We start from the raw sequence: 25456 nt of genomic DNA on the forward strand, positions 1-25456 counted from the left end.
GATTAAGATATGGAAAGCTGTGACATGGTGAATGCAGTACAAGAAATCCCTTCATCTGCAAACTCTCATGTCAGGAATACCGACAGCTCTGTCTGTAACTTGAACTGTAACAGGTAATGTGTTGAAGGAAGTCCTAACAAAGACTGTTTTTGTTTTGCTCAGTTAGAATGCTTTTACAGTAACATTGTTACTAAGGTGAAATAATATGTAATACTCTGCAATGTATTTTAAGGGTTGTTTTTGCATTTAGAGATACAGTCCTTAATGGGAAAAGCCTCGCTGAAAGGACTGTTAAGCCTTCCTTAAAATCTTAGTAACTTATATTGCCTTGTGTCTCTTAAAACTGAGGAGGGGCATGGAAACCTGTCTTGGACAAACTGTAAGAGATTGTTCTTTGGAAAGATCATGTATCATGCTAAGTTATTTGTAGAGAACAGCAGCTTAGAAAAACTGAGTTGTTCTTCTGTTCAATTTCCAGTGAGTAAGAAGGGCAAGTATGAACTAATGGCCTAAGTGACAGGCTAGGAGAGGCTCTTGACTGACCTGTTCAGATGAGAATTATGAGTTGCTTACTGCACGTGTAACTTCTCAAAAGGAGGCAGCAGTCTGGGATCTCATAAATCATTGTTACACAGAAGCTTTTATCTTTCACCTGACCTCAGAATCTATGAAGAAGCATAGAGATTTGATAACAAGCTGATATCGATGGCATTTTTCCTAGTGAGCAGGAATATCTGTGCTGCTTTATGCTGTCTCTTTGGAAAGCTGCTGCGTTTAATTCATGTAAGATAAGGATGAAGTGTGCTGTGGATTCTTTGACATTTTCTTGAAGAACATTCTTGTTCTTATGAACATATCAGGTTTGTTTTTCAGCATGATGAAGGCTTAAATTAAGTTTGTAATTCTTTTATGGCTGCACAGCATATGTAGTATAGTGTTTTGGCCGCTATGTATGACAACTGACGCAATGAATAATTGAACTATTTTTCCTCGTGTTTCACTAGAAGTCCCTCATCCAATCCCAATGGAGTTTCTGGTTACTCAGGGAATACCAGGTCCTCATTAATGCCTGGTTCTGTTGAGCTGCTTGCCTCCTTTATGCAAGATATCCAGAATATTGGAAGTGCCGACTCGGAAATCTTGAAGAACTGTGAGGTATTTCATGTAAAGTTCATTAAAAAAACCCCACAACTAAATTAATATCAGCTTTTCAGTTTGCAAGGCAGACCTAAAGATGATGTAGTTTGGCAATGAGGTCTATATATGTATGTGTTTATTGTTCATGATGGGACAAATCCTTTTATAATGGATGAACTAATCAGATGGATGAGTTTTATTGCAAATTTATTTTAGCTTTTTACAGTACTGAAACTTTTTCCTTATACTATGAGGCTGGTAAGGCACTGGAACAGGTTGCTCAGAGAAGTTGGGGAGGCTCCAATCCTGGAAGTGTTCAAAGCCAGGTTGGATGGGGCCTTGAGGAGCCTGGGCTAGTAGGAGGTGTTTCAACCCATGGCAGGGAGTTGGAACCAGATGATCCAACCTAACCTATTCTGTGATGTTGTTATTTTTATAATACAGTTGTGACTATGTATTTCTTTCAAAGTTTACAATACTTAGAGTGCAGATTTTGAAATGGGAAAATTTCAACCTTTAAAATTGTGGCACTTCAAACTGATCTGAAGTGATTCTAGAAGTTAGAAGTTTTCATTCTAAGAATGTTTCTGGTTTTGTTATTTATTATTCCATTTGTTAGTTTGGTTCCTGATTTAAAACAAACCAAAAATCATTATGTAGATTCAACTGAGTTAGTTCTTTCAACCTTAATTTAATGTTTGCTTTATATTTTTTAAATTTTCAGTTTTATCATTGTTTCTAGTCTCCAAAAAGAACTTCAGGTTTCCACACCATGGGCTTGTTCCTGCAGAATTTGTGAGCTTTCTGGCTGTGGTCCATCAAACTCTCTCTTGACAGATGCTTAATTTGGGTGCTCTTCAACAGCTCCAAGAAAAGAACTTAGATGTGTTTGTCTCAGCACATGCGTTCTGTATCCCATATCCTATGCTTCAAGCATCAAGCTCCATAAGCATTAGTATAAAACAGTTTTTTAAATTCAGATTTTACACTTTAGGCAATCCATGTATTTAATTTTTTTTATAAATAAATTGTTATATATCATGGCATTTAGTTGGATTGTTGAAGAGAATGGTTTCTTATTGAAGCGAATGGATCACTGGACATAAGGATGTTTAGCTATCAATTTAAAAGTTGCCTATAATTTATTGATCTGGGATCAACCTGTGCCTGTACTTTCCTGCTAGCTATTCCTACTTTGAAGTCATTTGATGTAGAGATGTGTCATCTTGCTGACACCTTTAAGTGAATATGTCCACAGTGAATTGTTACCATTGATGTGATAGGAGGCTGCACATGTTGTGGGGTGGACAACCAGGGTTGCTGTTAAACTTTGTATTATGTCAACACCTAAGTGCAGCATTCCAGAACTGTTTTGGAGCTAAAGTAAAAGGTAAGGGATGCAATATGGCTATGCTTTAATGATTTTACTTTGATTTAATAGACAAGGTGGCTACAGTTATTGAGACTGGTGGAAAAACAATGTCAGGAACAAATAGTTGCCCAGCAACAGCAGTTCCACCATCAGATCCAAGTAAGTAATGGCATGTTAATGTAGGTAGGTTGGGCTGAATGTTTGTAGTCTCTCTAATCCCCCTCCTTTCCAAAAAAATGGTCTCTGGCACTCTTACCTCTTTCTGTGAGTATATTCAGACCAGCCGTTCATGGAAGTGGATGACTAGAATGACCACTTTACATGATGTATATTTGACACAGCCTTGGCTAATTAACAAACTAACTGATAGGAACCGTTCTAGAAATGAAGATTCTTGCATTATTTGTTGTCAGTTGTTTGGTTTTCACAAAGATTCAGTTCGGAATGCCCACATGATAGGGACAGGCTGGTTTTTATTGGCTCTTAGACTGTATCATTTCTAACTTTGAGACATGGTAGTTTTCATTAGAAAGTGTTACACAGCTTGTCATTACTTTATCTAGACAGAACGTAGCATGGGAAAATGTTCACTGTGATAGCTGAACCCTTGTATTTCACCCATCAGTTAAAACTGACCCATGTGAAGATTCACATTTTTGCTGAACCATATTTATCCATTAAACCAGAAGAAATGTGTATGCATTTTTAAGATATGGTAATTCTATAATGCTTAATATCTTCATCATTTTGGTTGCTGTTTTTCCCTTCACTTTCTGATGCCCTCCACACTAGTAGTAATCAACAGTTCCTGAACTGAATTAACAAGAGGTACTGTTCTTTTATCCTGTCTCCTGTTTCTCCCTCTCCACCTTTTTTTGCCCATTCCCATCTCATTGTTTTTGTCCTACCAGTGTTTCCTTCCCTCATATTTACTTCCTCTTACTGTAAGTGGTTGGATTCACTTGTGGCTAATTGTATTCTTGGCTAATCCTTTGTGTTGGCTTTGCCAGTTTTTGTCTTTAATAGGAAAGGCTACCTCTGGAAGAGCCGAGTCTGTGGTATCAGCAGGGACTTAGTAACTGCATGAATTGCCACACTGAACAGAAAATCAACAGTTAAAACTCACTTTCAGTTGTATCAGTGCATTAGATAAAACAGATGGAGCTATTCCAAACTTAAACTGGAATACCAGTGACCTAGTGAAAATGCTGAAATAACAGGGAACTCAGCATGTTCTGACAAAAACAACAAAAAGGCAAAAATAGTAATATTCTGTTTGGGGTAGAAAAGCAAGGTGCTGCATTAGCACTGACATGACTCTGATATAAGGCTTACGCTGTGCTGTGTTTCAAGACCAACTGTGCTTATAAAAATAAATCTTCATCCATGTGAAAAGTGTGGATCAAAAGACTTTGACTTTGTTTTGGAATCAATGGGATCTGTTCTTGTCTTGTATGATTTACACACTAGAAGACAAGTGTGCCCATGACAAACTATCACCACCTGTAGATCAGACTTTATTGAAGAGGAGTTAAAAAAAAAGAGTTCACCTACAATTCCCAAACTGTATAGAAACGTCATCTTATTTTTCCCAGGTATTTTCTTCTCTTGGAATTATTTGTGACAATGCAAAGAGAAGTAAAAGTGCTATATAATTGGAATAGCAATATTTTACTTTTCCTGCATAAATGATTAATGATAAAGATTAAATGTCAACACAGGATCTGATCAGTTTGGGGTTTTTCCCTTTCACAGTTCTGTCTCTTCCCTTTTGTTCTCCTTTTCCTACACTCCTCAACAGTTGAATCACAGCATTAAAACAACTGATTGCTGCAGTCATGACTTAAATTATTAGCACAACAAAAAAAAAACACTTTGTTGTGGCAAAGTCTTTAATAGAAAGACTGAGCTGAAATTCACTTGTTAATTCTGTTGCAATCTAATAAAACATATGAGGCATTACATGTAGGTTCCTCTGAAATTAAGTCTTATTATTTATTTCTTACTTTCAGAGAGCAAATTATTTTTGTTCAATTTGTTTTCCACATGCTATTCATATGTGAGTAATTCACTGGAGTACTGTGGAAAAAAAACACTAGAGTTCCATGTTTTTAAATTTATCACAAGGTTGTTTTCTTTTCTTTTTTTTTTTCTCTTGAGGGAATTGGTTTGAAATGTGTTCTAGAAAACACTTCTATACTCTGATCTTGTAGTGTGTAATTAGAGTTGTGTGCTCATACAGGGTTCACTGATCTCAGGTTAACTGTAGAAGTGCTGATCACTGATCAAATGACACAGCCATGAGGCACTGGCATGGAGTCTTTCATGACCTTTGACAGAAGCAGTAGCACTTTCTCAGAGCTGTTTTAGTGTACCAGTGGACAACTGTAAAACTTCAAAAATAAATAATTATTTATCAGTCATACTGAGATAACTCTTCACAGGCATTTCAGACTAAAGAGTAACTTAAATCTGTTGATCTAGTGTCCTGGAGTCAGCTAGGATAGGGTAATGGATTTAAGCAGCTCCGTCGGATACCAAAATAATCAAAATAAGAATATTTTTATTATATGAACTGCCTAATAACATATTATCTAAATCAAAGATTTCAAAGTCAAATTTCATGCAAATAATCTTACAGAGGTACATTATTCCTATTAGTGTATCAGAATAGTGCCCTTGAAATCTTTACAAATTTATACCCAAGTTATGAACTCTTTTAGACCTAAATTTAGCAAAACTTCTGACGACATACCTCGATAGTTTGTATTTGTTTAACTGGCTGTTAGGTAGCTATGTTTCTGAGGCATGTAGTGAATACATGCATGCTTTTTGGTTTTGTTTTTTTGCATTACTAAATGACTACTGAGACGTGTAACTCACTGCATGGAATGAAGGACTGTTCTCATGCACATTCTACTGTAATGCACAGTATGTGTAAATCTACATTATGCATGAGATGTCAACACATTGAAAAATTGAATTATTTGAAATAAGTCCTCTTAATTCTCTCATTAATAATATGAATTGAAGATGCATTTAAATATAAATATGATTTGTGGCATGATCTCACAGGAATGTTTCCTTTTCTTTTTCTATAGCTGGTTCAGGATGAGATCAGGCAGTTAGTGAAACTGCAGACCAGCAACTGGGGTGCCGGCAAGAGCAGAAGTTTGCCTGCCAAGCTTGCAGACACTTCATCACCAGAGAGGCAAATGGGGATGCGTTCTGAACTCTTTGAAGAAAATGAGTGTATTGTCAATCAGCTTAGATCTCACGAAGCTGAAAGTCAGCCAAACGCATCTGATCTGCATCAGGAATGTTTAGCAAAAGACGCTTCAATGAGCAGTGGGTATGATACCCTTGGTACCCTTTCTGCCTCTGAACTGAACCCCAGCAAATCTCACAGCATTAGCAAGTGCACAGCCTGCATGGAGAAAACTTCCCAAGGGCAGAGTGATGCAGCAGTATTGCAGAGTGATGCAGTTGTAGCCAGCATTCAAAATCAAGTAGAACTTTTCACCCCAAAAACAGAGGAAAATTATTTGTCAGGAAGGAATGATATTTTAGATTTGGCTGCTGAATCTGAACATAAAGTTGATGAAGCTCAATGTGGAAAAAAAGCCAGGTAAGTGGTAAACTTTTCAAATCTGTTCATATGTTATAGACAGACCCCTTTTACTCAACACATCTTGGAATTGAATGAAACCTCTTGACTGCAAAAAATCCTATGCTACTTGGCGGATAAAGTTATTTGTTTAGCCTAGTATTTCTGTGTGATGCATGCTTTCATCTGCAGTGTTTTTCTGTTGTAGATACATTGGGGGAAAATATGAAAATCTGCTTTCTTTTGCAAATAGGTGCTAAGATAGAGATTGCATAGTGTTATCTGCACACTGGAATTTTAGGTGCTGATTACCTCTTCTACATGACTGTTATTTTGCTATTCTGCTCCACTATTTTTTTTTGCCATCTTATATTCATGCATTACAGTAATAATTTGTAATTAGATGACAGGCAAAGGGATTTGGGTTTTTCTGTTGTTTTTGTGGGTTCATCTTTGTTTTGCTCTAGACAGTAGGTGGATCTACCAAGAGTTTTTTGAAAGGCTGGCCAGATAATCTGGCATTAATACTGACCAAATGCTGGTCTAGTTGCACAGAATTTAACAGTGTGCTTTACTCTCCCTGTCAAACTGACTGTGATGGCAGTGGCTTCATGTGGTCATGAAGAGTGTCAGAGGTCTGATGGGCAGCATGTTGCCTGTTAGTCCCTGATAATGGTTTGCAGAGATAAAAACTTTCTCTCCGTTGAAAAAACAAGAGAATGGTGAAAACAAGCTTGTGTTTTGCTAGTCTGTAATAAAACAATTTGATTTGGGGAGCTTAGAGATGGAGAAGCTCAAATCAAGAGTGTTTCTCAGTTTGAAAAACAGACAATTTTTGAAATGCTATCTGTATAATTTTCCTTTTGTCCTGTAATTTTTTTTCTTTGAAATTGCTGTCTGTTCTGTATTATGAACTCAGTTTGAAGGAAAAAAGGGTTTGAACCAAGATGGAATAGTTCAGTTAAATGGAGTTGTGTTTGTTTTTCAGTTGTACCCTTTTAATTCTTTACACTCTTTGTCCCAAACTGGGACAGTATGTGTTTTTTCCAAAGTGTCACTTTTTAATAAAATGGGAACGTTGTTCCACATCTACCTCTCAGAAGAATTTCAGAATGTCTCTTTGTTTCTGTTCTGCTTTTATTTTTTTCCCCTCTCTTTCCTTCTACATCTTGTTTTGATCTTTCTCTTATTGAAAAGTCTCTTGAGGTGGGAGGCATCCTTAGTACATCTTAACTGATACCTTCTTTATAACCAGACTGATAACACAATAAGAAAAAACACTTCATTTACATTCCAGCTCGGTATCGTGCCTTTGATCAGTATCTGCCTGAACAGACCAAAAAAAAAAAAAAAGTTGCCTGGTTGAAAATATGGAGCTCTTTATTAGGACTTTTTTTGAAAGCCTTTTTGGTTATAGGTGCAGTTCATTAGCACTTTTTCTTTATGGATTTCTTTTTATGGGATTTTTGGTGGTTGTTTTGTTTTACTTTTAATTTAGAAGAATGGCCCTAAAACATTTCAGCATTCATTACTTCATGTTGCTTCTTAAAAATGCACAACGGCTGGAGTTTCAGTGCCCATGTTTTCCCTTTGAAGAAGAAATTGATTTCATGTCTCCACTGAGAAGGGCAGATGTAATTACAGTACATGTGTGTGTTTCTTACCATCTAGTAAATCTTTAACATCATGGGCACAAAAGTTGAAACAAAACCAACCAAAAAGAATAAATGCTGAAGAAGTGTGTGTGAACTCTATGCAAGAAAATGAGCAAGCAAGGAAATTACCACTTGGGAATGTAAGTCTCTCTTTATCTTATAATGTTTTTATAATATTATTCTTGTCACTGATAGTTTTTCAGTGTTATACTATGTTCTGATTCAGCATGTGCTGATTTAAGCACTTGAGTTTGGATTTAAGCATTTGCATAGTGATATTTCCAGTTCCCATTTTTATGTTTAAAGTTTATGTGGGCAGAGCTTACTTCTTGGATCATTCTCTCCTAACTCACATAGCTACTTTGCCTTATTTTATTCCTTGCCTAATTTTTTTCTTAATTTACCCAAGTGACACTTGTTCTTTCCTTGTAGGCATAATAGTTATATAAGTTCTCAGTTGAAGCTTTAGGTCATGGTAATTTATTATACCTTTAAGTTTTGGAAAGATCTTTGATTTCAGCTGGTAACTTCTCTTTTAGAACACGGAGCTCTATGCCTGTGAAGGCATTAGTCACTTTGTTCAGGTCAGATATTATTCTTCCAGATTGGGATTTTAGCTTGCAGAAATTTCTTGGTTTAGTTTGGTTTGGGCTTTTTTAGTATTCTCAGCAATTTCTTATGCTGAAATGCAGACTTTTTTGGTCCCTTTTCTTTTGTAATGTTTATGTAAGAATAATACATTCTTTTATACCTGTGAATGACCATGATTTGACTAAACTGAACTACTCCAAGCACCATTTTCAGGCTAGCTGCCCTCACTCACTTGCTCTTGTATCTCTATGGTAGATCTATGATGTTTCTTCCTCCTATTAAAGAGGAGAGTTGTAGCAAATCTTAAATCATGTGATTTTTTTTTTTCCCCATGTATTGATCCCAGCCTTTTCAAAGGTGTTTCTGTAATTAGCTGGGGAAGTGGCTTAAAGTTTGTAGTGATGAGGAGAAGGGTATGTAGTATCTTGTCTGAGAGATAGACAGTGTGCCTTTGGGTTTATGTAGTTGTAACAGTGGAATATAAGCAACTCCAACCTTAGCATAAGGAAAGAGTAACACTTTCTTGGTAAGTTATCACACTACATACTTGCACCTCTTAAGGAACAAGAAAGTTTAGATGACTATCCAAAATGTGGTTTTGTAAGAGTTAATATCAAAAATGCTCCACAAGCAGACAGGCATGAGAAAATAGGCCTATCCTTTTATTATGTGGCTTAGTTCCCATTTTCACTGTGATTGCCCTAAATATAAACTGTCTAGGTTTGGATCACGCTGTATAATTAAATTTAATCTCTTTGCTTAAAAAGACTAATAACATTTTCTTGCATTTTTTTTAGAATTGTACTCTTGGTTTTTAATTTTTTTTTGCCTTGCCTTGCAATTTTCCTTACAAAATTTGTTTTCCCTTTGTTTTAGACAAACCCAACCGATGCTGCTTTGCCACCTTATGCTTTTTACCTCAATCAACCCAATAAAAGTCCAAATTCCTTAGTGTCTGAAGCTTCAGGTATAGTTAATTTCTTATACTTAAATTTCCTTTTCTTTTGAATACTATTTTTTTTCTTTAAAACACTCACTAGAATGCATCTCAAATAACTTTGGGGAGGTAAGGAGGGTTTCAGCACTCACAAGCTATTAATCTTTGATGTAACATAATTCTGCTTTTCTTGCTGTTGCTTTTGAAACTGGTGGTACCTCCCACACTGCTGGCAGATGTAGGCCATGTTTTTCTTCAAATTTCTCAACATCTCAAAGCTGAGCTTTGTGTCTAAAACTGTTTTATAATGTAATTACTATTAAAATAATGGTGAGGCGTCAAATGATCTTTCAAAGATTAACATTTTTGGTTCAGTAATCACAGAAGTGCCTGGTAATACGGAACTCCTGTAAGCCAAGGGTATTCTTCAAGCATTATGTGAACAAGCAAGAAAGGTGCTTGCTCTTGCCCCTTAGGCACGGAGAGGTGTTTTTTCTGTGTTTTGGTATGGTTTTATTTTTGTTGTTTTGGGGTGTAATTCTGAGGAGTGGTGGTGGGTCTTTGTTGCCTTTTTTTTTTTTTTTTTTAGGTTTGGCTTTTTTTTTTTTTTTTTTTGGTGGGGGGTGGTAGTGGTGGGGGTGTTTGTCTTCTTTTGTGTGTAAACAACTAATTCACGTATTTTGATCACAACAGGGTGGATTCATTTCAGTAACAGGGCCACAGAGATGCAGCCCTTCAAATTGTGTATATTTATTGCTTCTTCACAAACCGTTGAGAGAGGGACACATGCAAGAAATTGAAGTGGGATTGAGACTGTATCTAGTCCTGGTAGTCTGTTTTTTGCATGCTACAGTGTGCTGCTAAGTACCAAACCGAAGAGTTTGTAGTATCAGGTGTCTGTCTAGGGTTATTCCTTGGGTAATACAAGTTTTAAGTGCTATACTGAAATCAGTAGCAATAGAAAAATTTGTGGCAAGTGAGGACTTGTTCCTTGAACATCAAAGACTAAATCCGTGTTTTCACTAATTTGTAGTTTTTGTTACTGATACTGTGTGCTGTAATCCAGATTATGTTGCTTGTCCTTTGCACTGAGATGTTTGTAATTTCTGGTAACAAATGCTTTAGTGAGATCCTTAAACGATAAATTCAAATAATTAATACATCATCCTTGTTAGATGGCAAATTAACATCTTACTAATGGATTTTAAGGCCTATTCTAGAGCTGTGGGTCTGAAATTCATATTTATTTTTTCTTCTTTTGTTGTTTTTTTTCTTATCAGGACTTTCATATTGGAAGTTTGATGAAAAGGAGACGTATCACTCTTTACCATCCAATTTCAGAAGCGAGTTCACAGATGCTTTCTCCACAAAAGTGTCATCACATCAGGTGAACTTTGTATGTGTTTTCAAAGTTGCCTTATAGTTGCTTGTCATCTTTGATTTTATTTTTTTTTTCCTCTATGATGGAGAAAAAATTGCCCTCCAGAAGCAAACTTTGCTGTGAGGACTCTTTTGTTAGCTCAATCTCTCATATTCTGTTCATTTGTTATTCATTTACCCCTGCTAAAGTCACTTGGACTTTATTGCCCTCCTTTTGTCATTTAAAAGATAGAAGATGAAAAGAGACTAACTGGAGTATTAAAGGTGTATGTGCCTCATTAAAGACCCTTTTTTAAATTGGGTGCATTGAAAAAAGCCACTTACTGTTCTGAACAGATTTATCCACCGCACAGCTTCTTTATATTTGGGATGGAAGATTGTGTTCAGATAAACTAATGTAGCAATTTTTCCTGTTGAAGGTGTCTTCTGCTGACAAAGCAAAGCTCTCATCATTGAAGGATATTTATCACAAAAGGCAAAGAGAGAACAAGCAGCAGCCAGACCAGGATTTTATGCCTCCTTCCCAGTCAAGCCACCCACCAGAGGTAACGTGAATTTCTTCATGTCTCAATTTGAAGCTCTGATTGGTTGCAGACTGGTTTCACATTACTTGGCCCCTGCTGCCACCTCCAGCGTTTTGCTGGAACAGCAATTTGTGCAGTCGTGTGATAAATCAGGTTGGGAAGGGATCCAGCTGAAAAGAACCTCTAAGAATACCCCGGGCAAACAAGCACCTTTGCTACACAACCTTGAGGATGGCGCAGGGACAAAGCTGCTTGTGGTGAGGCTGCAGCTGATGAACTGCCTGTGGAACTGCAGTTACAGAAGCAGGGTTTTCTTGCTACTTCCCACAAGACTCGTGAAGCAGAAGAGGCACAGGTTGTGGAAATATTCTTTGTTACATCTGTTTCTTTATATTGCTTTTGGTCTTGTACAGAATCAGTAATGATGCCTACTATGTGGCTATCTTGTTTATATAATCTGTAAAGTAACTGTTCAAAGTTATTGTTTCAGCCTACAAGTAGACATCCTAGTCTTTCTATATACATAACTGAAATTTCAGAGGTTTTCTAGACAGTCACAGAGCTTAGGATATGTCTTTTATTCTTAATGGAAACTTAGAAACCCAAGTTGCAAATGTTGGGAAATATGTATCTTCACTTAAACTGCTACGTGTCCCTTTATCTTGCTTGTCCCTACCAAATGATTGTAGTAATATTCAGTATAATTCCTTCAACGTATAATATGGTTTACTAATGTTTTCAGATAAACTCTGTTTACCAGAACAAAAGGTAAATCACAGTTCTTTTAAGCATTCTAACTTACTTCCTAGATCTTGACGTTGGACCCAACCCTGCATATGAAACCAGGTCAGCAGAACCCAGGACGCTGTTTCTTCAATCTTCCTGAAGACAGTACTCCTTTTTCTCCAGACTCTATGGCAGAGCCTGGATTTTCAAGTCATTGTGACACAGACTCTTTTTCACAGACAAGTAGTTCTCGGTTAGATGATTCTCCAAAACACCCTGCCAGCAGCAGAGCTGTGCAGTTGGACCTCTGGGGAAATCACCCATTCCAAAATGAAAACAAGAGCAGCTGTCCCTTTCCAATGGCATATACAGATGCTAGTAATGGTACTTTAGTCAGCACTGAGGAGGAAGAAGCACGGACTCTAACTCCATCTTCTGTTACTCAGTGTGCTGACAACAGTTTGCCAGAATATAGCCTTTCAGGGACATCTGTTGAAGATCCGGTGATAATGTCAAAGTAAGTTTGAGGGTTTTTTTTCTCTTTTAAAAGTTGTAGGTTTGGCACTTTGATGAATGAAGCAAAACTTAACAAGTAAAATTAATAAAATATGTGAGTTCTGTTTGCTTAGAACATAGCTGGATATTGCTGATTTATTTTATTCCCTTTCTTTCCTGGTTTTTCTCCCCTGAAGTACAGATGGCATATAAATAGAACAGTAATTTTTCCCTTCTTACAATTGTCTTTCTTTATACCATACTGCTTAATCTTCTTTAGACCATACTGTTTAATCTAAGGCACAGCTAAACATGAAAATAAAAATACACGCTTCCTTTGTGGGCTATACGAGAGATTTAATTTGACAGAGAATGTCAAAGTTCTGTGGGGGTTGTTCTGTGTTTTAGAGTCAAGTGGTAGGAGAAGCACAGGATTACTGCACTTAGGAAAAGTAAATATCCCCCATTCATGATTGAAGCTCTCATGGTTTGCATGTAGACAAGCAGACACAGCACGTGTTCTTTGTGAGGGATTATGTAGGGATCATGGTTTCAAGATAGTCCAGTGTTGGAGTTTTTCCGATTTTATTTTCCATGCAGTTTCTAGTGCATAGCACAGGAGAAAAGAAAGAGTAAAGCTTCGTATTGTATTTGTATATAGTAATATATTTGTACTAATTTGAAGATCTGTGCAAGTCTTCGGTGTCTGACACTGGTGCTTTAGATGATGAAACTTCCTTTGCTTTAATTTGAATGAAGCAGAGCTCTCTAAGAGAGATTGATGTGCTGAGTTCGTTATGTGCCAATGAATACAGCAGTACATGGTCATGTGGGTATTTCTGGAAATTTCTTTTTGTTCTTTATTTTGAAAATAGGATTAGGCAGAACTTGAGGGAAAAACATGCTCGACACATAGCTGATCTACGAGCTTACTACGACTCTGAGATACATAGCTTAAAACAGCAGCTGGAGGCAAGCCATAAAACTTCATCCTCTGAAGACTTGAAGAAAATCAATCAAAATCTTGCTGACAGGTACTGTTTGTCCTTACTTGTCCTCTTCCTCTGCTAAATGATATTCTTTCCACTTTAAAAACTTGAGCAGGATGTCAAGTTTTGAATGCCTTGAAAAGTTTGTCACTCTTCAGTTTCCTGCACTTCTGATGCTAATATTCATTCATTAAGAACAAATTTTAATACAGCTGTGTAAGATCAGTTTAAAAATCTTGTTAGGCAGCAAGCGTGATGTTTGGACCAGAAATCTTGTTTGGTCTGCTTTTTGCTGAATCTATTCTAAGTGTTTCTCAGGAAAGGCTGGCAGGCAGTTAGTCCTAAACAGTTTGAAATGCAAGTTTAGAATGTTGTAAGATAGTGCTTCCCTGTTGTGCTAGTGGACGTCATCCCTATTTACCTTTCATGTGAGACCTACAGATGATAGAGGACCAGTCTTGAACTCATTGGTAGCTTTATAAAAGCCAATTTGCCAATCAGTGTGATTTGACCAGAGTCTCTGTGCCTCACCTATATATTCCATAAGATATAGCTTAAGTGTTTGCTATATATAGAAAGTTTTGATGTGATTTTTATTGACAGTCAAAATACATATTATAATTTAGACAGCTCAAATACTTTAAAAGAATTATACCCTTCAGGATAATTGGAAAAGTGTGTGGGTAGTCAAGACTCTACTCATCTCCTAGCACTAGTGCATTCTAACTATCAAAAGTGACTTCTGAGCAGTCATTTATTGAGTTAAAGTAGTTTGTGAGATGATTTCAGTCATTAATTATCACACAGCATCATCAATTAGCTGAAGTGGAACTCTGCTCTGGTGCATCTCAGCTGCTTTTAGTTCTGCAGCTCTTGCTCTGAGTCATCTGGAACCTCTGCACAAGCTGCCAGTTTGCTGCAGTGGCCAAGGGCTATGGGAGGAGGTCACAGTCTGGCCACCAAAATTTGTGGGGATGCAGAAGGAAGGGAGGGAGGAAGGAAGGAAGGAAGGAAGGAAGGTATAAAATATAGATTTATTATTATAAAATGTCAAGAGATTCTTGTGGTCTGTGTGTTCTGAATAGGTGTGACCAGTTAGATGCAGCTCTGAATGAAGCAAGTGCTCGCATAAAAGCTCTGGAAAACAAGAATAATATGCTAGAAAAGCAAGTGGTAAGTGCATGTTCTTAAATTGGGTTGCTTTGTTAACTAAAAGGGTAAGAGAATGCACTTGTTCATTATTAATCTGATCTGTTTTATCTATCTTTTTATTTTCGACCTTTCTCCTTAACGTGTAACATCAACCAATATCTTACACCAGTCACACTCCTAGCTGACTTTCTTAAAACTCCCTACTTGAATCATCATCACTTTTGCTTTTGAACAACCATTCTGGGTTAGCAGAGGCCAATCAAAGTTTGAGCAGATGTGATGTGCTTGTGATGGCTGTCTTTAATTTTATTTTATTTTCTAAAATTTTGTTTTAATTACTTTCTCTTCATTTTCTTATTAGAGCCACGATAAAGGCAGATCTTGTCTGCACTGGGGCAAAAATGTTTTCTAATATTTATACAATCTTTCTGGTTAGGTCAGACCACTTTGTTTATGACTGCACAGCTGCATTTATTGTTCAAAGAACAAAACACTGTGTCATGGAAGTGTGACACCTGGAGAGCCTAATTCATTCCATCTATTTTGGACAGTTTTCTATTCATAGATTCACAGAATAGTTTGGATTGGTAGGGACCTTAAAACTCATCTAGTTCCAACCCTCCTGCCATGGGCAGGGACACCTTGTGCTAGACCATGTTGCTCAAAGCCTCATCGAATCTTACCTTGAACACCTCCAGGGAGGGGGCACCTACAAACTCTCTGGGTAACCTGGTCTAGTGTCTCATCACCCTTACTGTAAAAAAAAATATTTCTAATATCCAGTCTAAATCTTCCCTCCTCAAGCTTAAAGTTGTTCCCTCTCATCCTATCACAACAAGCCCATGTAAAAAGTCCCTTTCTGGCTTTCTTGTAGGCCCCCTTCAGTTACTGGAAGGCCTCTTCTCAGGTACTATACTGGGAAGCAAGGCAGTCAGCTGGGATTAGAGGCCTAACCTCTGGATATTTTAAATCCTATAGAATAAACACACCTTTGGGGGTCAGATTCTTAATTTTTATTCTTTATGCTTCACAAAAACGAGAAAAAACATCTCTTTTAGTTTGTGTACAGATGTGCCTTTATTTTCTATTTAGATGATTTTAGATTTATGCTTTGTACTGAAATAAGACATCTGCTAGGTAAGCATAATGGATGTTCTTTCTCCTCCAGGCAGACTGGAGAGAACGTTTCTGTGCAGTCAGTAACACTTCCAAAGTCCTGCAAGAACGGATTGAAGAAATGCGCACAAGTAATAAAGATAAGGATAACACTATCAGTCGACTAAAATCGAGACTTCAAGATCTAGAGGAAGCATTTGAAAAGGCTTACAAGTTATCTGATAACAAAAATACAAGGCTAAAGGAAGAAAACAAAATGTTTCAAAATGTAAGTAAGGAAATGGGTGATAATGTTTGCTGGTGCACAGCCTGTTAGGAGCACAGCAGGTCCTGGGCGTTTCAGGGAGCCACTCAGTTTACCACTGTAAAGTCTGAATGCACAACTAAGAGAACAGAAGTTACTCAGTGACTGCTTAGCAGGTGAGGTGTCAGGTGGTGCTACAAACCTAATAGATGTTTAATAACAATTATTAAAGGCAGCAAGTGTGTACTTGATGTGACAATGTTTGTCCTAGTTTGTCTCAAGTATTTAATTAGGTGCTATTAGTTCATTTTATTTTTCAAGGTAGTACAGGAAATTATTTTCCCAAGTTATTTTTTCCCCTCTTAAGTTTAGTGGGGATGGGCTGGATTTTTGATAAATTATCACAATTTGCTAAAACTGTGAATTGTGTATGGGTTTAGATAGAATCAAAGGAACTGTTCCTCTGATCTTTCAGTAGTAGCTTTGTGGAATGTTTGAATGAATTGGCAAAATGGGTATTAGATGGAAAAGCTACTTCATGTTTTAATTTTTTTACAATTAAAATTCCAAAATACAAAGTCACCTGTAAAGTCCTTGAGGAATTTTGCAGGTTCATTCATTGAGTTTCTTTAGAGAGAAGTAATTTAACTGTCTCCTCTTGTGCTATCTAGAGCTTTTTTTGTTCCAATTAGAGGATGCTACACTTGGACAAATACTGTTAAAGAATACTCTATCCCCTTGTAGAGCTCGTGCATGTGTTAGGCAAGCAGTTCAGATCATTTTATAGCAGTCAACAAAACTGTTAATTGTGGTGGTTTCAGTGTGGCTTTGTGTGTTCTTTTTGTTTTGTTTTAGCTTTTAGGAGAATATGAGTCCCTTGGAAAAGAACATGAAAGAGTAAAGGTAAGAACATGCTAGTTAATTAAAAAAATCCAAAGATGCAAATTATGTGATAATGTGTCATAGAGTTAGCTGAATTAAGTATTTTGGAAAAGATCAAACAGAAAATCCATATTTAGTTTATCTAATAGCTGCTTACTACGCCTTCAGAGCCCTGGAGGGAAAAGGAGGGGATTTGGAATGTGTTGTTTTCCAGTCATAGACAGCAAAAATATGGCAAAGCCAAATCAATTTGCTGGACCTCCCTTTCAAATAGGAAGGTGTATTTAATGTGTTGTTTTCAAGGCTGATGTAGAGTTACTGCTTTTTCTCTTAATACACTTCTAGTTTCCAGGCTTTTTACTTTTTCCCTTGTGTACTTGCAGGATACGTTAAATACAACCGAGAACAAATTGCTTGATGCAAACACTCAGATTTCTGATTTGAAAAGGTAAATGCCAAAGTCTGTACCTTCAGTTTTTATTGGGACTGTTGAGGAAATGAAGGACAGTTCAGTCAAGTATTTCTATTGATGCTTTATCTTCCCCTGCCTGATTCTCAATGCTGCTAGCTAGGGACCATTCCAGACTGGGGAAATTGTAGGGAAAAGGAAATTTTTATATCCTGCTCCAAACCCTGCATTTCTGTTCTCCAAGTGGGGGAAGTGTTCCATTATGAAGGGCCAGTTCACTGAAGATGTGGACAGCAGTATGTAGGAGAGAGAAAAGAGCCTGAGCAGCAGATTGATGGAGTTACCTGAGTGGTGACACACAGAAGGAACCTCTCATTAAAATCTAGAGTCAAGGAAGACCTTTATACAGTGCATCATTCAAAGAGGAAAAATGTTTTTGTTTTGTTTTCCCCAACCCCTTGGAGGTGAATGCTGTGATATCTCCTGGTCCTGTCTTTCTGGCTAGGTTACCTAACTTAATTAATTTAGAATTCAAATGCATATTTATATACCTGTTTAAATAGACAAAAATATAGTAGTTGCTCTTGTTTTTCTGCCTTGACCAGGATATCTGAATAAAACTGAGTAAACTCTTAAGATCTGTGTATAATACATCTTTTTTTATATAATTAGAATCATCTTGTAACACGTTTGCTACTTCTACATTAGGACAATTTCAAAACTGGAAGCTCAGCTCAAGCAGGTAGAACATGAAAATGCACTGAAACTTCGCCACATTACTGAAAGTAACTTAAGGACCTCTTGTGCCACGTAAGTGACTATTCCACAGTGTGGAAACAAGTCCTGTGGTTTAGAATGCCTTTCAATGTGTTTTGACTAAAAAAATGGGTCAGTGATGTCATTTCATTGGCTAAACTGGATTAAAACGTGATGTAATCCAGAGATTTCACATGGCAAGAAATTATTAAAACCGACTTCAACATAAAAAAAAAATATATTTTACTATTTTGTTTGTACTTTACAAACATGTTTTAAAAAGTAGTGATTTTTCCACAGTATTTACGAGTTCATTGTGTATTTGTTGTTACTTCTGCCTAACCAGAGTAAATAGCTGGATTTTTTTTTTTAATTAAAAAACCAGGGAAAAATTCCAAAGGCTTTCATAATTCTGAAGTTTTTTTTCCTCCCCTAGCAAGCTGGCCACTCCTGATGTCAGCAGGCGAAAGTGGTTGATACCAGGAGCAGAATATTCAATCTTCACTGGCCAGCCTTTGGAAGTCCAGGAAAGCCCCAAAGACAACAGATTAGAAGAAACCTATATTCCTCCTCGGTGAGTGGCTTTCCTTCAGCCTCCTGTAAGTTGAACACTTCTAAAAACAGTTTTATCCAGAATTGACTAGAATCATATTTTTAGATTTTTATACTTGTTAAATACAGTTCTCAATGCCGTACAATCCTTTGAAGACAAAAGCGCTTTCTTCCTTTGCTAACCTGGTGTGAAGCAAGCAGCACCCTTCAGTACCTGCCTTGAAATATCAGAAAGCTTCAACTGCATCTTGTGCCACTGTCTCTATGCTGTCAATTTTGAATCAAATTCTACTCTGAGTTTGGACACTGCTCTGTTTTATTGGATGTGAGCTGTAGCATTTGGCTGCAGCTCTCCTTCAATTTAATTTAGGGTGTAATTTAATAGTTTGCCACCTTCCTCAGAAGTTTCTGAAGTCTTAGTGTGTATTTATTTCTAAGAACTTTGAATTAAACCCACTAAATTTAACTCACGCTGTTCAATTTAAAATTCTTTAGTTAGCTATAACACAATCCTCTGAGATTCTTGGCTGAAATTAAAAAACGCCTTTAAATTTTTTGTTTTGATGACTGTAAATGTCAGACTGAATTTCTCTCGGTTTTTGTTTATTCAATTAGTATTTGGATATATGAAATAAAGTAGAAAAAAAACTTCTTCCTTTTTTCTCCTTCCACTACCTCACATTCTTTAAGGTACCATTCTCCTCCTGAAAAAGACTCCTCACAAGAAGACTCTTCAACAAACACAACAGGAAAAGAAAATGAGATGTCAGAAGCACCAATTATAAAAGCCTTTAAAGAACTTGAACAAGCAAAAGCATTTAAAGATTGGGGTACACAGACAGAAAAAGAAGATGCATCAGCTAGTAACTTTTATTTTTATATTCCTGAACTTCTTTTTACTGAGTTTTCTTTGTGTGTCTTTTGCTTTTGTTGTTCTTAGCATTAAAGTCCATCCAACTTGAATGATGAGATAAAAACACTTTTAACATGCAAACTTCTGGAGTTTTCCTAAGAAAATTCAAAATGATACAGTTAAATAATTTGTTTAAAATAGAGGGAATGCAAAGGTTGCTGTTAGGTCTCAAGCCTCAGAGTAGTTAATGTCCTTTTTCTAAGAATATCTCAGTATTTGTAAACAGTTAATGGAGTCCTCACGAAGCGCTGGCTGGGTGTACATCCATTTTAGTTTTGTTCTCATGGTGTATCAGGATGTTACTAAAAGCTGGCATGTGTACTGTAGACTGCACTGAGCTGTTCTAACAATACTGATTTAGGAAGCCTTGCAATTAGAAAATACTGAGTATTTCTTAAATGCTTTTGTATTCTTGGTGCAGGCAGGTACTCTGACCCTTTTTCCCAGAAGATTTTTTTGATCTGCTTTCCACTGTCTCTTTATTAAATCAGTGTTACTTAGCATCACTTCTCCCCCAAACACTGAAAAGCATCCTTTTCCAGGACTTAAACTGTTTCATGGATATGACAAGCAGGAAGCAAGATTTGAGCAAAACAGCACAAGTACGTTGATGTGAGGCAGGCTAAGTGCAGTCTTTGTACAGTAAAAGCTGAGTACAGGAGAATATTTGTGAATTCATGTATTGAAAGAGGTGGATTTATATAATAACCTCTCTCTTTTCCTTAGAAACATCAAATCGTCGACAAACTGTTGGGTTTGTTGAAACCTCTTTAGTTGTTAATAGATCCCCAGAAAAAGGTAGAGAGCAGCACAGACCAAAACGGTACAGCCCCCCTTCTGGCCAGAGGTCATCATCCCTTCCTCCTTCAAACAGGAAGGCCAATACTCCAAGTAAGTGCTTTTCTGAAGTTTGGCTTGTGCTGCTCAAAAAGTAGAAGCAAATGACAAAATTCTGCTCTAGAAGAAAGAAAAATAAAAATAGGATTTCTGCCTTATTCCAACAGTCTGGGAAAAAAGCTTGTCTCAAATCATAGAAAACCTGAGAGATTTGATTTTAGTTTAATTTTTTTCTATGTTGTGATGCACTTTTCTTCAGTTTTAAATAAACACCTAAACAGCTTTGAAAAGCATTCTTTAAGCGTGTGAGTGGGGGATAGTGCACTGGGAGAAGTTTTATTTAGGTAGTTAAACTTTGCCTTTTGCAGCAAGAAGAGAGATAATGCTGGCACCAGTGTCTGTGACATACAGCCCCAAACGGTCTCCAAAAGAAAACCTCTCTCCTGGATTTAGCCATTTGCTTAGCAGAAATGAAAACACGGTGACAAGGTACGAGTGTTGTGAGGACAAGTGTGTTCTGATCAGTTCCTGTGCATCAAAATTCCTAGAAAATGAATCATGTGAAGGTTTCTGAATTTAATCTCAGTTTTACTTTTTAAAATCCAGCAAGAAGAGTCTAGAATGATTTCCTGTCTTTGGCAGTCACCATGATGAGATGTTGGTTTACTATTGACACAACATTTATCAGTGACAAAGAACTAATAGAAGTTGAGAGTAATATCTAGGTACCTGTCATGGCACCTACAAGCATGTTGAAAACGAAATTACTTAACTTCCTGCTAACTGTACTGTGGTTCCTATGGAGCTCTTTGCTCGCTTTGGCAAGGCTTGTAGAGTTTGAGAATGTACTTGGCTGTGAGATTAAAGTGTGGGACACTTGCATGGGGAAGAAGAACGTCTAGCACTACTTTGATGCTTCTTGAGGTTGACAACATGAGAGCTCAGCATGTTCAGGGGCAGCACCTTGGCTTGCTTCTGAAACAAAGTCACAAGGAAGGAGTATTTTGGTGTGTGTAAATAGGGAGTATGTTGGGGTATGCTACTATGAGTGGTGATCAGAGGACTTGCAATGCCTGTGTGATAGAAATTCTTTTATAAAACACCTGTTTTATTGAACCAGACCATGAAAAAGTAGAAAATAATTTTTTGTTTGATGTATGATTTCTAGCAAGTAATTGTTGTGTGCTTCCTGCTCTGTAGATTTGATATACTTCTAGATGACCTGGAAGCTGGTCCTACATCTACTTTACAGCACAATAACCCAAGGAAAAGGCTCCAGTTCCTGTCAGTAGATGATGTAGAAGGTAAGGTCTCAAAGTTATTTTTTTTACCATAACGTCTTCCACATTGGTGACAGATGCTTGACTAGGAGGATGACATTTTCTGAAGTCCAACTTTTAAAACTCCTCTAAATTTTGGTTTATTCCTGTAGACAGAGAAATACCATTCACACAGTATTGTATTATTATGTATATGTGTGTGTGTGCACAAACAATGGAACAACAGAAATAATTGAGAAAGAAAGGCAGTATCTTTTCCTATGCTTAACTCAGTTATACCTTGCATATCTTAGCAGGGTCTATATTAAGAGGTACTCAGCCATGCTAATAAAATTCTGTAGCTAAACATTGCCTTACAGAGAGCAAAGAGTAATTATAACAAAGCCAGTTGTTTCAGATTTTTTCAGTGATTGATTGAACCAAATCTTTCCTTACTTCTGTAATCCCTGTCACAATGTTCTGCTTTTGTTTTTATTAATGCATTTATTTAAACGAGTGTTTTCATGACAATTAGTCTACTTGGTGATATTTCGATATGTTATACCAGTAAAAGTAACTCTTAATTAGCACAGTACAGTCATCTGTTTATTAACCAAAAAAAAATATGCTATGTTTTGAAGATCACTTGAAAGATGATCCATACAAATGTTTTGCATTCTTCTGGGAAGTTTGCTTAAGGCAAGATAATGAGGCTTTGCTAGTCCCTATCTGTAGTTTCTGTACCTCCAAGATCACACAGCTTTTCTCGTTACTGGTTTATTTTTCTCTCCTGTGTAATAATTTCACAAACATTTACAAACCAAATAACAAAAGCCCTGTTTTGTTGATAGGAAGGCAGCATTCGGGTGTCAGGCACAGCTCTGGTGCTGAATCCACCAATGCCGGAATGAAGAAAGTGACAGCTTGGGACGACAGAAGCATAGCTCAAAAACATGACCCAGTGCTGTCACCTTGTGAGGGGGACTTCAGATACACAGCAAGGATTAAGACTCTGGCTGAAACAGAGAGGCTTTTTGATGAGCTGACTCAAGAAAAGCAACAGGCAAAGATTACTTTTATTGTAAATTTGTTACAAAATGTCATTGTATGAGAGGTGTGGGGTGTAGCTGTATACCTATGCCACGCATGGCTGAAATTCCTGCACAGCTTTTAGTGTTACTCTAGAAATGTGCCTTTATCATTCCCTGCTCTATTTCCCAGTCTTTTTCTGTCCCTAATCTCATTACAAAAGAGTCCCTTTAGCATAAGCACAGTGTGAATGGAAATTGATGCCCATCAAGGAAGAAAGTGCTTTAAATCAGCCTTTCAAAAAGTAAAGTTTTTCTGGCACTAAGAGCCCTCCAAAGGATCCCTGAGAGGATCTGCTTAGGAATGTTAACTTGTATCAGTTTTGTATGGCACAGTAACATAAGTTAATGTTTGAGAGCAAGGCAGGATATGTGTATCTGCAAATCTATACACCTCACTTCTCTGTAAGACGAGTCTGGAAGGCTTAGATTGGCTCTTGAAACTATAATTTACAGCTGAAGTATTTTCCATTATTAGATTGAGGCTGCATTGAGTCGAATACCCTGTTCTGGTGGAAGAATGACCTTGCAAGCAAGATTAAATCAGGTGAAAAAGCTTCTACTCATGACTGTTCTCTTAAGTTGCTCCTCCACAACTTGAGAATATATAGTATAGGTGAAAGTTCTGCTATATAGTAAATGTGATTACTGGGGGAATTTTTCCAGCCCATTGAGAATTGTCCCTGAACACAACTGAATTTTGAATATGTGTGAGAGATGGTCTCTATTCTCTAGACTCTACTGTGTTAGAAGATAACGGGGAACTTACTGCAAGATAATTATAAACACACTCTGTTTTCCTATGTTAAAGGTGCAAGTCTAGGTAATGAGTAGGCACGTGATGCAGAACAGAGCAATTAGCCCTGCAAGCATTTGATTTCTACCACCCCTTGCCCCAAATTGAGAACTTCTCTTGTGTGTGTTTATATCTCCTGTTACTTGCATGGGATGCATTTTTCTAAATTACTGCAAGAATAGTCAGTTCTTGTGGTAACACTGAGAAGCAGATAAAGGCAACACAGGAAGAAAATTCAGTGACTGTGGAACAGTGCACTGAAGCTCTAGAGAGAATGTTGTGCTGTAGAAGAAATTGCAAAGTTTAGGTTGTGTTTGTTTGGTTTTTGTCTACTTGAAAGCATGAAGAAGAAAAAGGCAAAAATAAGTAGTGTAAGTGAAATACAGGAGAGGGCTTCTTTGGAAAGCTCTGCAGGCTCTATTAATAAAGAGCATCTCAAAGTTGTGTTTTAGAGGTCTCTTTGAAGCCTACAACTTCAGCATTTTCTAAATTGTAAGCCCAGTGCTTGTTACCAATTTATCAATTTGAAAGGAACTGCATTCCAGCAAATCAATACTGCCACTCACTGCAGCGGTCAGCTGTTTCCTAAATGTGTCTCCCTAATTAGCAGCCTGTCCTAATTCTTGCCAAGTTTATCTCATGGAGTTTCAAAAGTCACACGGAAAAAAAATATCTTAAACAATGTTTAAAAAAAAAGGCCAACAACCCACACATACACACAGACACATAAAAATAATTCAGAAGGTTTGTAGTTCTGCCTCTGGGTTTTGGGTGCTAACATAATGTGAGTAACGAGTCTGAAAGGATACTGGTTGAATAGGGGAATAATAGTGGTTCCTTCAGTTTAGAAGTCTCATTGGATTTTGTTGTATGTTATTAAATTCTTTCTTTTCCCTCTCCCTTTTTTTCTTCTTCCCTCCATTTTTTCCTTTCCTTTCCCCCTACCTCCTCTCTCTTCCTTCCCCACACCCCCTTCCTTTTTTTTTTTCTCCTCCCCTCTCCTCTCTCTCCCTTTTTTCCTTTCTTTTAGGAAGCCCTGGAAGATCGCTTGGAAAGGATTAACAGAGATTTGGGGTCAATACGCATGATTCTGAAAAGATTTCACGTTTTACGGACCTCTGCAAATCTCTGACAATTCTCCCTTGAATGCAAATGTGCTTTGGGTTGTTTTTGCACTAATATGTAATTATGCACTCAGTAAATGCAAATTGTTTTGTATTTTTATAAACCCTCAATAGCAGTTTTACAACCATGTTGCCCTTTACAAACAGCAATATTTTGTACTTCGAACAGCCACCTATATTTTAAACGTATTTTTGTTACACCTGAGAAATCAATGTTTATCCTATATTGGAATATTTTTAGAGATCTTATTTTTAAATAGTGATATTCAATTTCTAAGAAGAATAAGAAACTCAAAGGCAGCTTGTTTTGAGAAGATGACAAGTGTTACCCTTTTGCACTTCTTTTTCCTCACCCTTTGATAAATATTTATGGTATGATGTAAATATTAGCCAATAGGGAGTTTTGAACTTTAATACAAAAGAACGTGCATTACCTGTGTTAAAGATAACTGCTGGTATATATGAGAATCCTTTTAATTTAAATCTTTTGGCTATTTTTCATTGCAACTGAACTGTGAGCAATACTTTTGTTGTAGTGGGCTGGCTGCAAACTGGTGTGTGGTTTGCTGGTTTGGTTACCACTGGCTGCATCAGGAAAATACTGCTCTGAGTTATTTGCTGTCTCCTAACAGTCGCAGTGAGTAGAATTTTGATACTGCCACAACCAGGATTCACTGGACTGACAGCAGCCATCCCATCTCCCAGTGAGCTCCAGCTGACACTCCAGGACTGCAACTACTTAACTGAAGTTACTGATTTAATCTGCCCCACTGGGGTTTGTGCCACACCAGTGTTCTGACTGCCTGCATTTCTAAATCAAGTCCAAGCTGTATTTGTGAACATGGCATTTTTCTGGGAAAAGAAATATATATTTGCTAATTGGCCTATTGCTGAATTACTGTCCAACACTGATAT

The 25456-nt window shown here is 37.1% G+C and overlaps 1 protein-coding gene across 1 annotated transcript; it reads left to right on the plus strand.

The window, feature by feature from the left end:
* The first annotated feature begins 9 nt into the window (after nt 1-9).
* Nucleotides 10-25024, plus strand: MPHOSPH9 (M-phase phosphoprotein 9). The gene is made up of 23 exons (XM_054392513.1): nt 10-113; nt 1005-1155; nt 2579-2668; nt 5611-6137; nt 7788-7911; nt 9239-9329; nt 10580-10686; nt 11099-11224; nt 12013-12446; nt 13300-13458; nt 14499-14586; nt 15734-15949; nt 16781-16828; nt 17191-17255; nt 17925-18026; nt 18409-18546; nt 19215-19387; nt 20164-20328; nt 20643-20763; nt 21475-21578; nt 22385-22596; nt 23100-23168; nt 24448-25024. Exons 1-23 carry the CDS (start codon nt 10-12, stop codon nt 24547-24549), a joined length of 3516 nt encoding a protein of 1171 aa, XP_054248488.1. The 3' UTR covers nt 24550-25024.
* Nucleotides 25025-25456: the final 432 nt, after the last annotated feature.

The sequence above is a fragment of the Indicator indicator genome, chromosome 26 (assembly GCF_027791375.1).
Source record: "Indicator indicator isolate 239-I01 chromosome 26, UM_Iind_1.1, whole genome shotgun sequence".
In the NCBI taxonomy this organism is placed as follows: Eukaryota; Metazoa; Chordata; class Aves; order Piciformes; family Indicatoridae; genus Indicator; species Indicator indicator.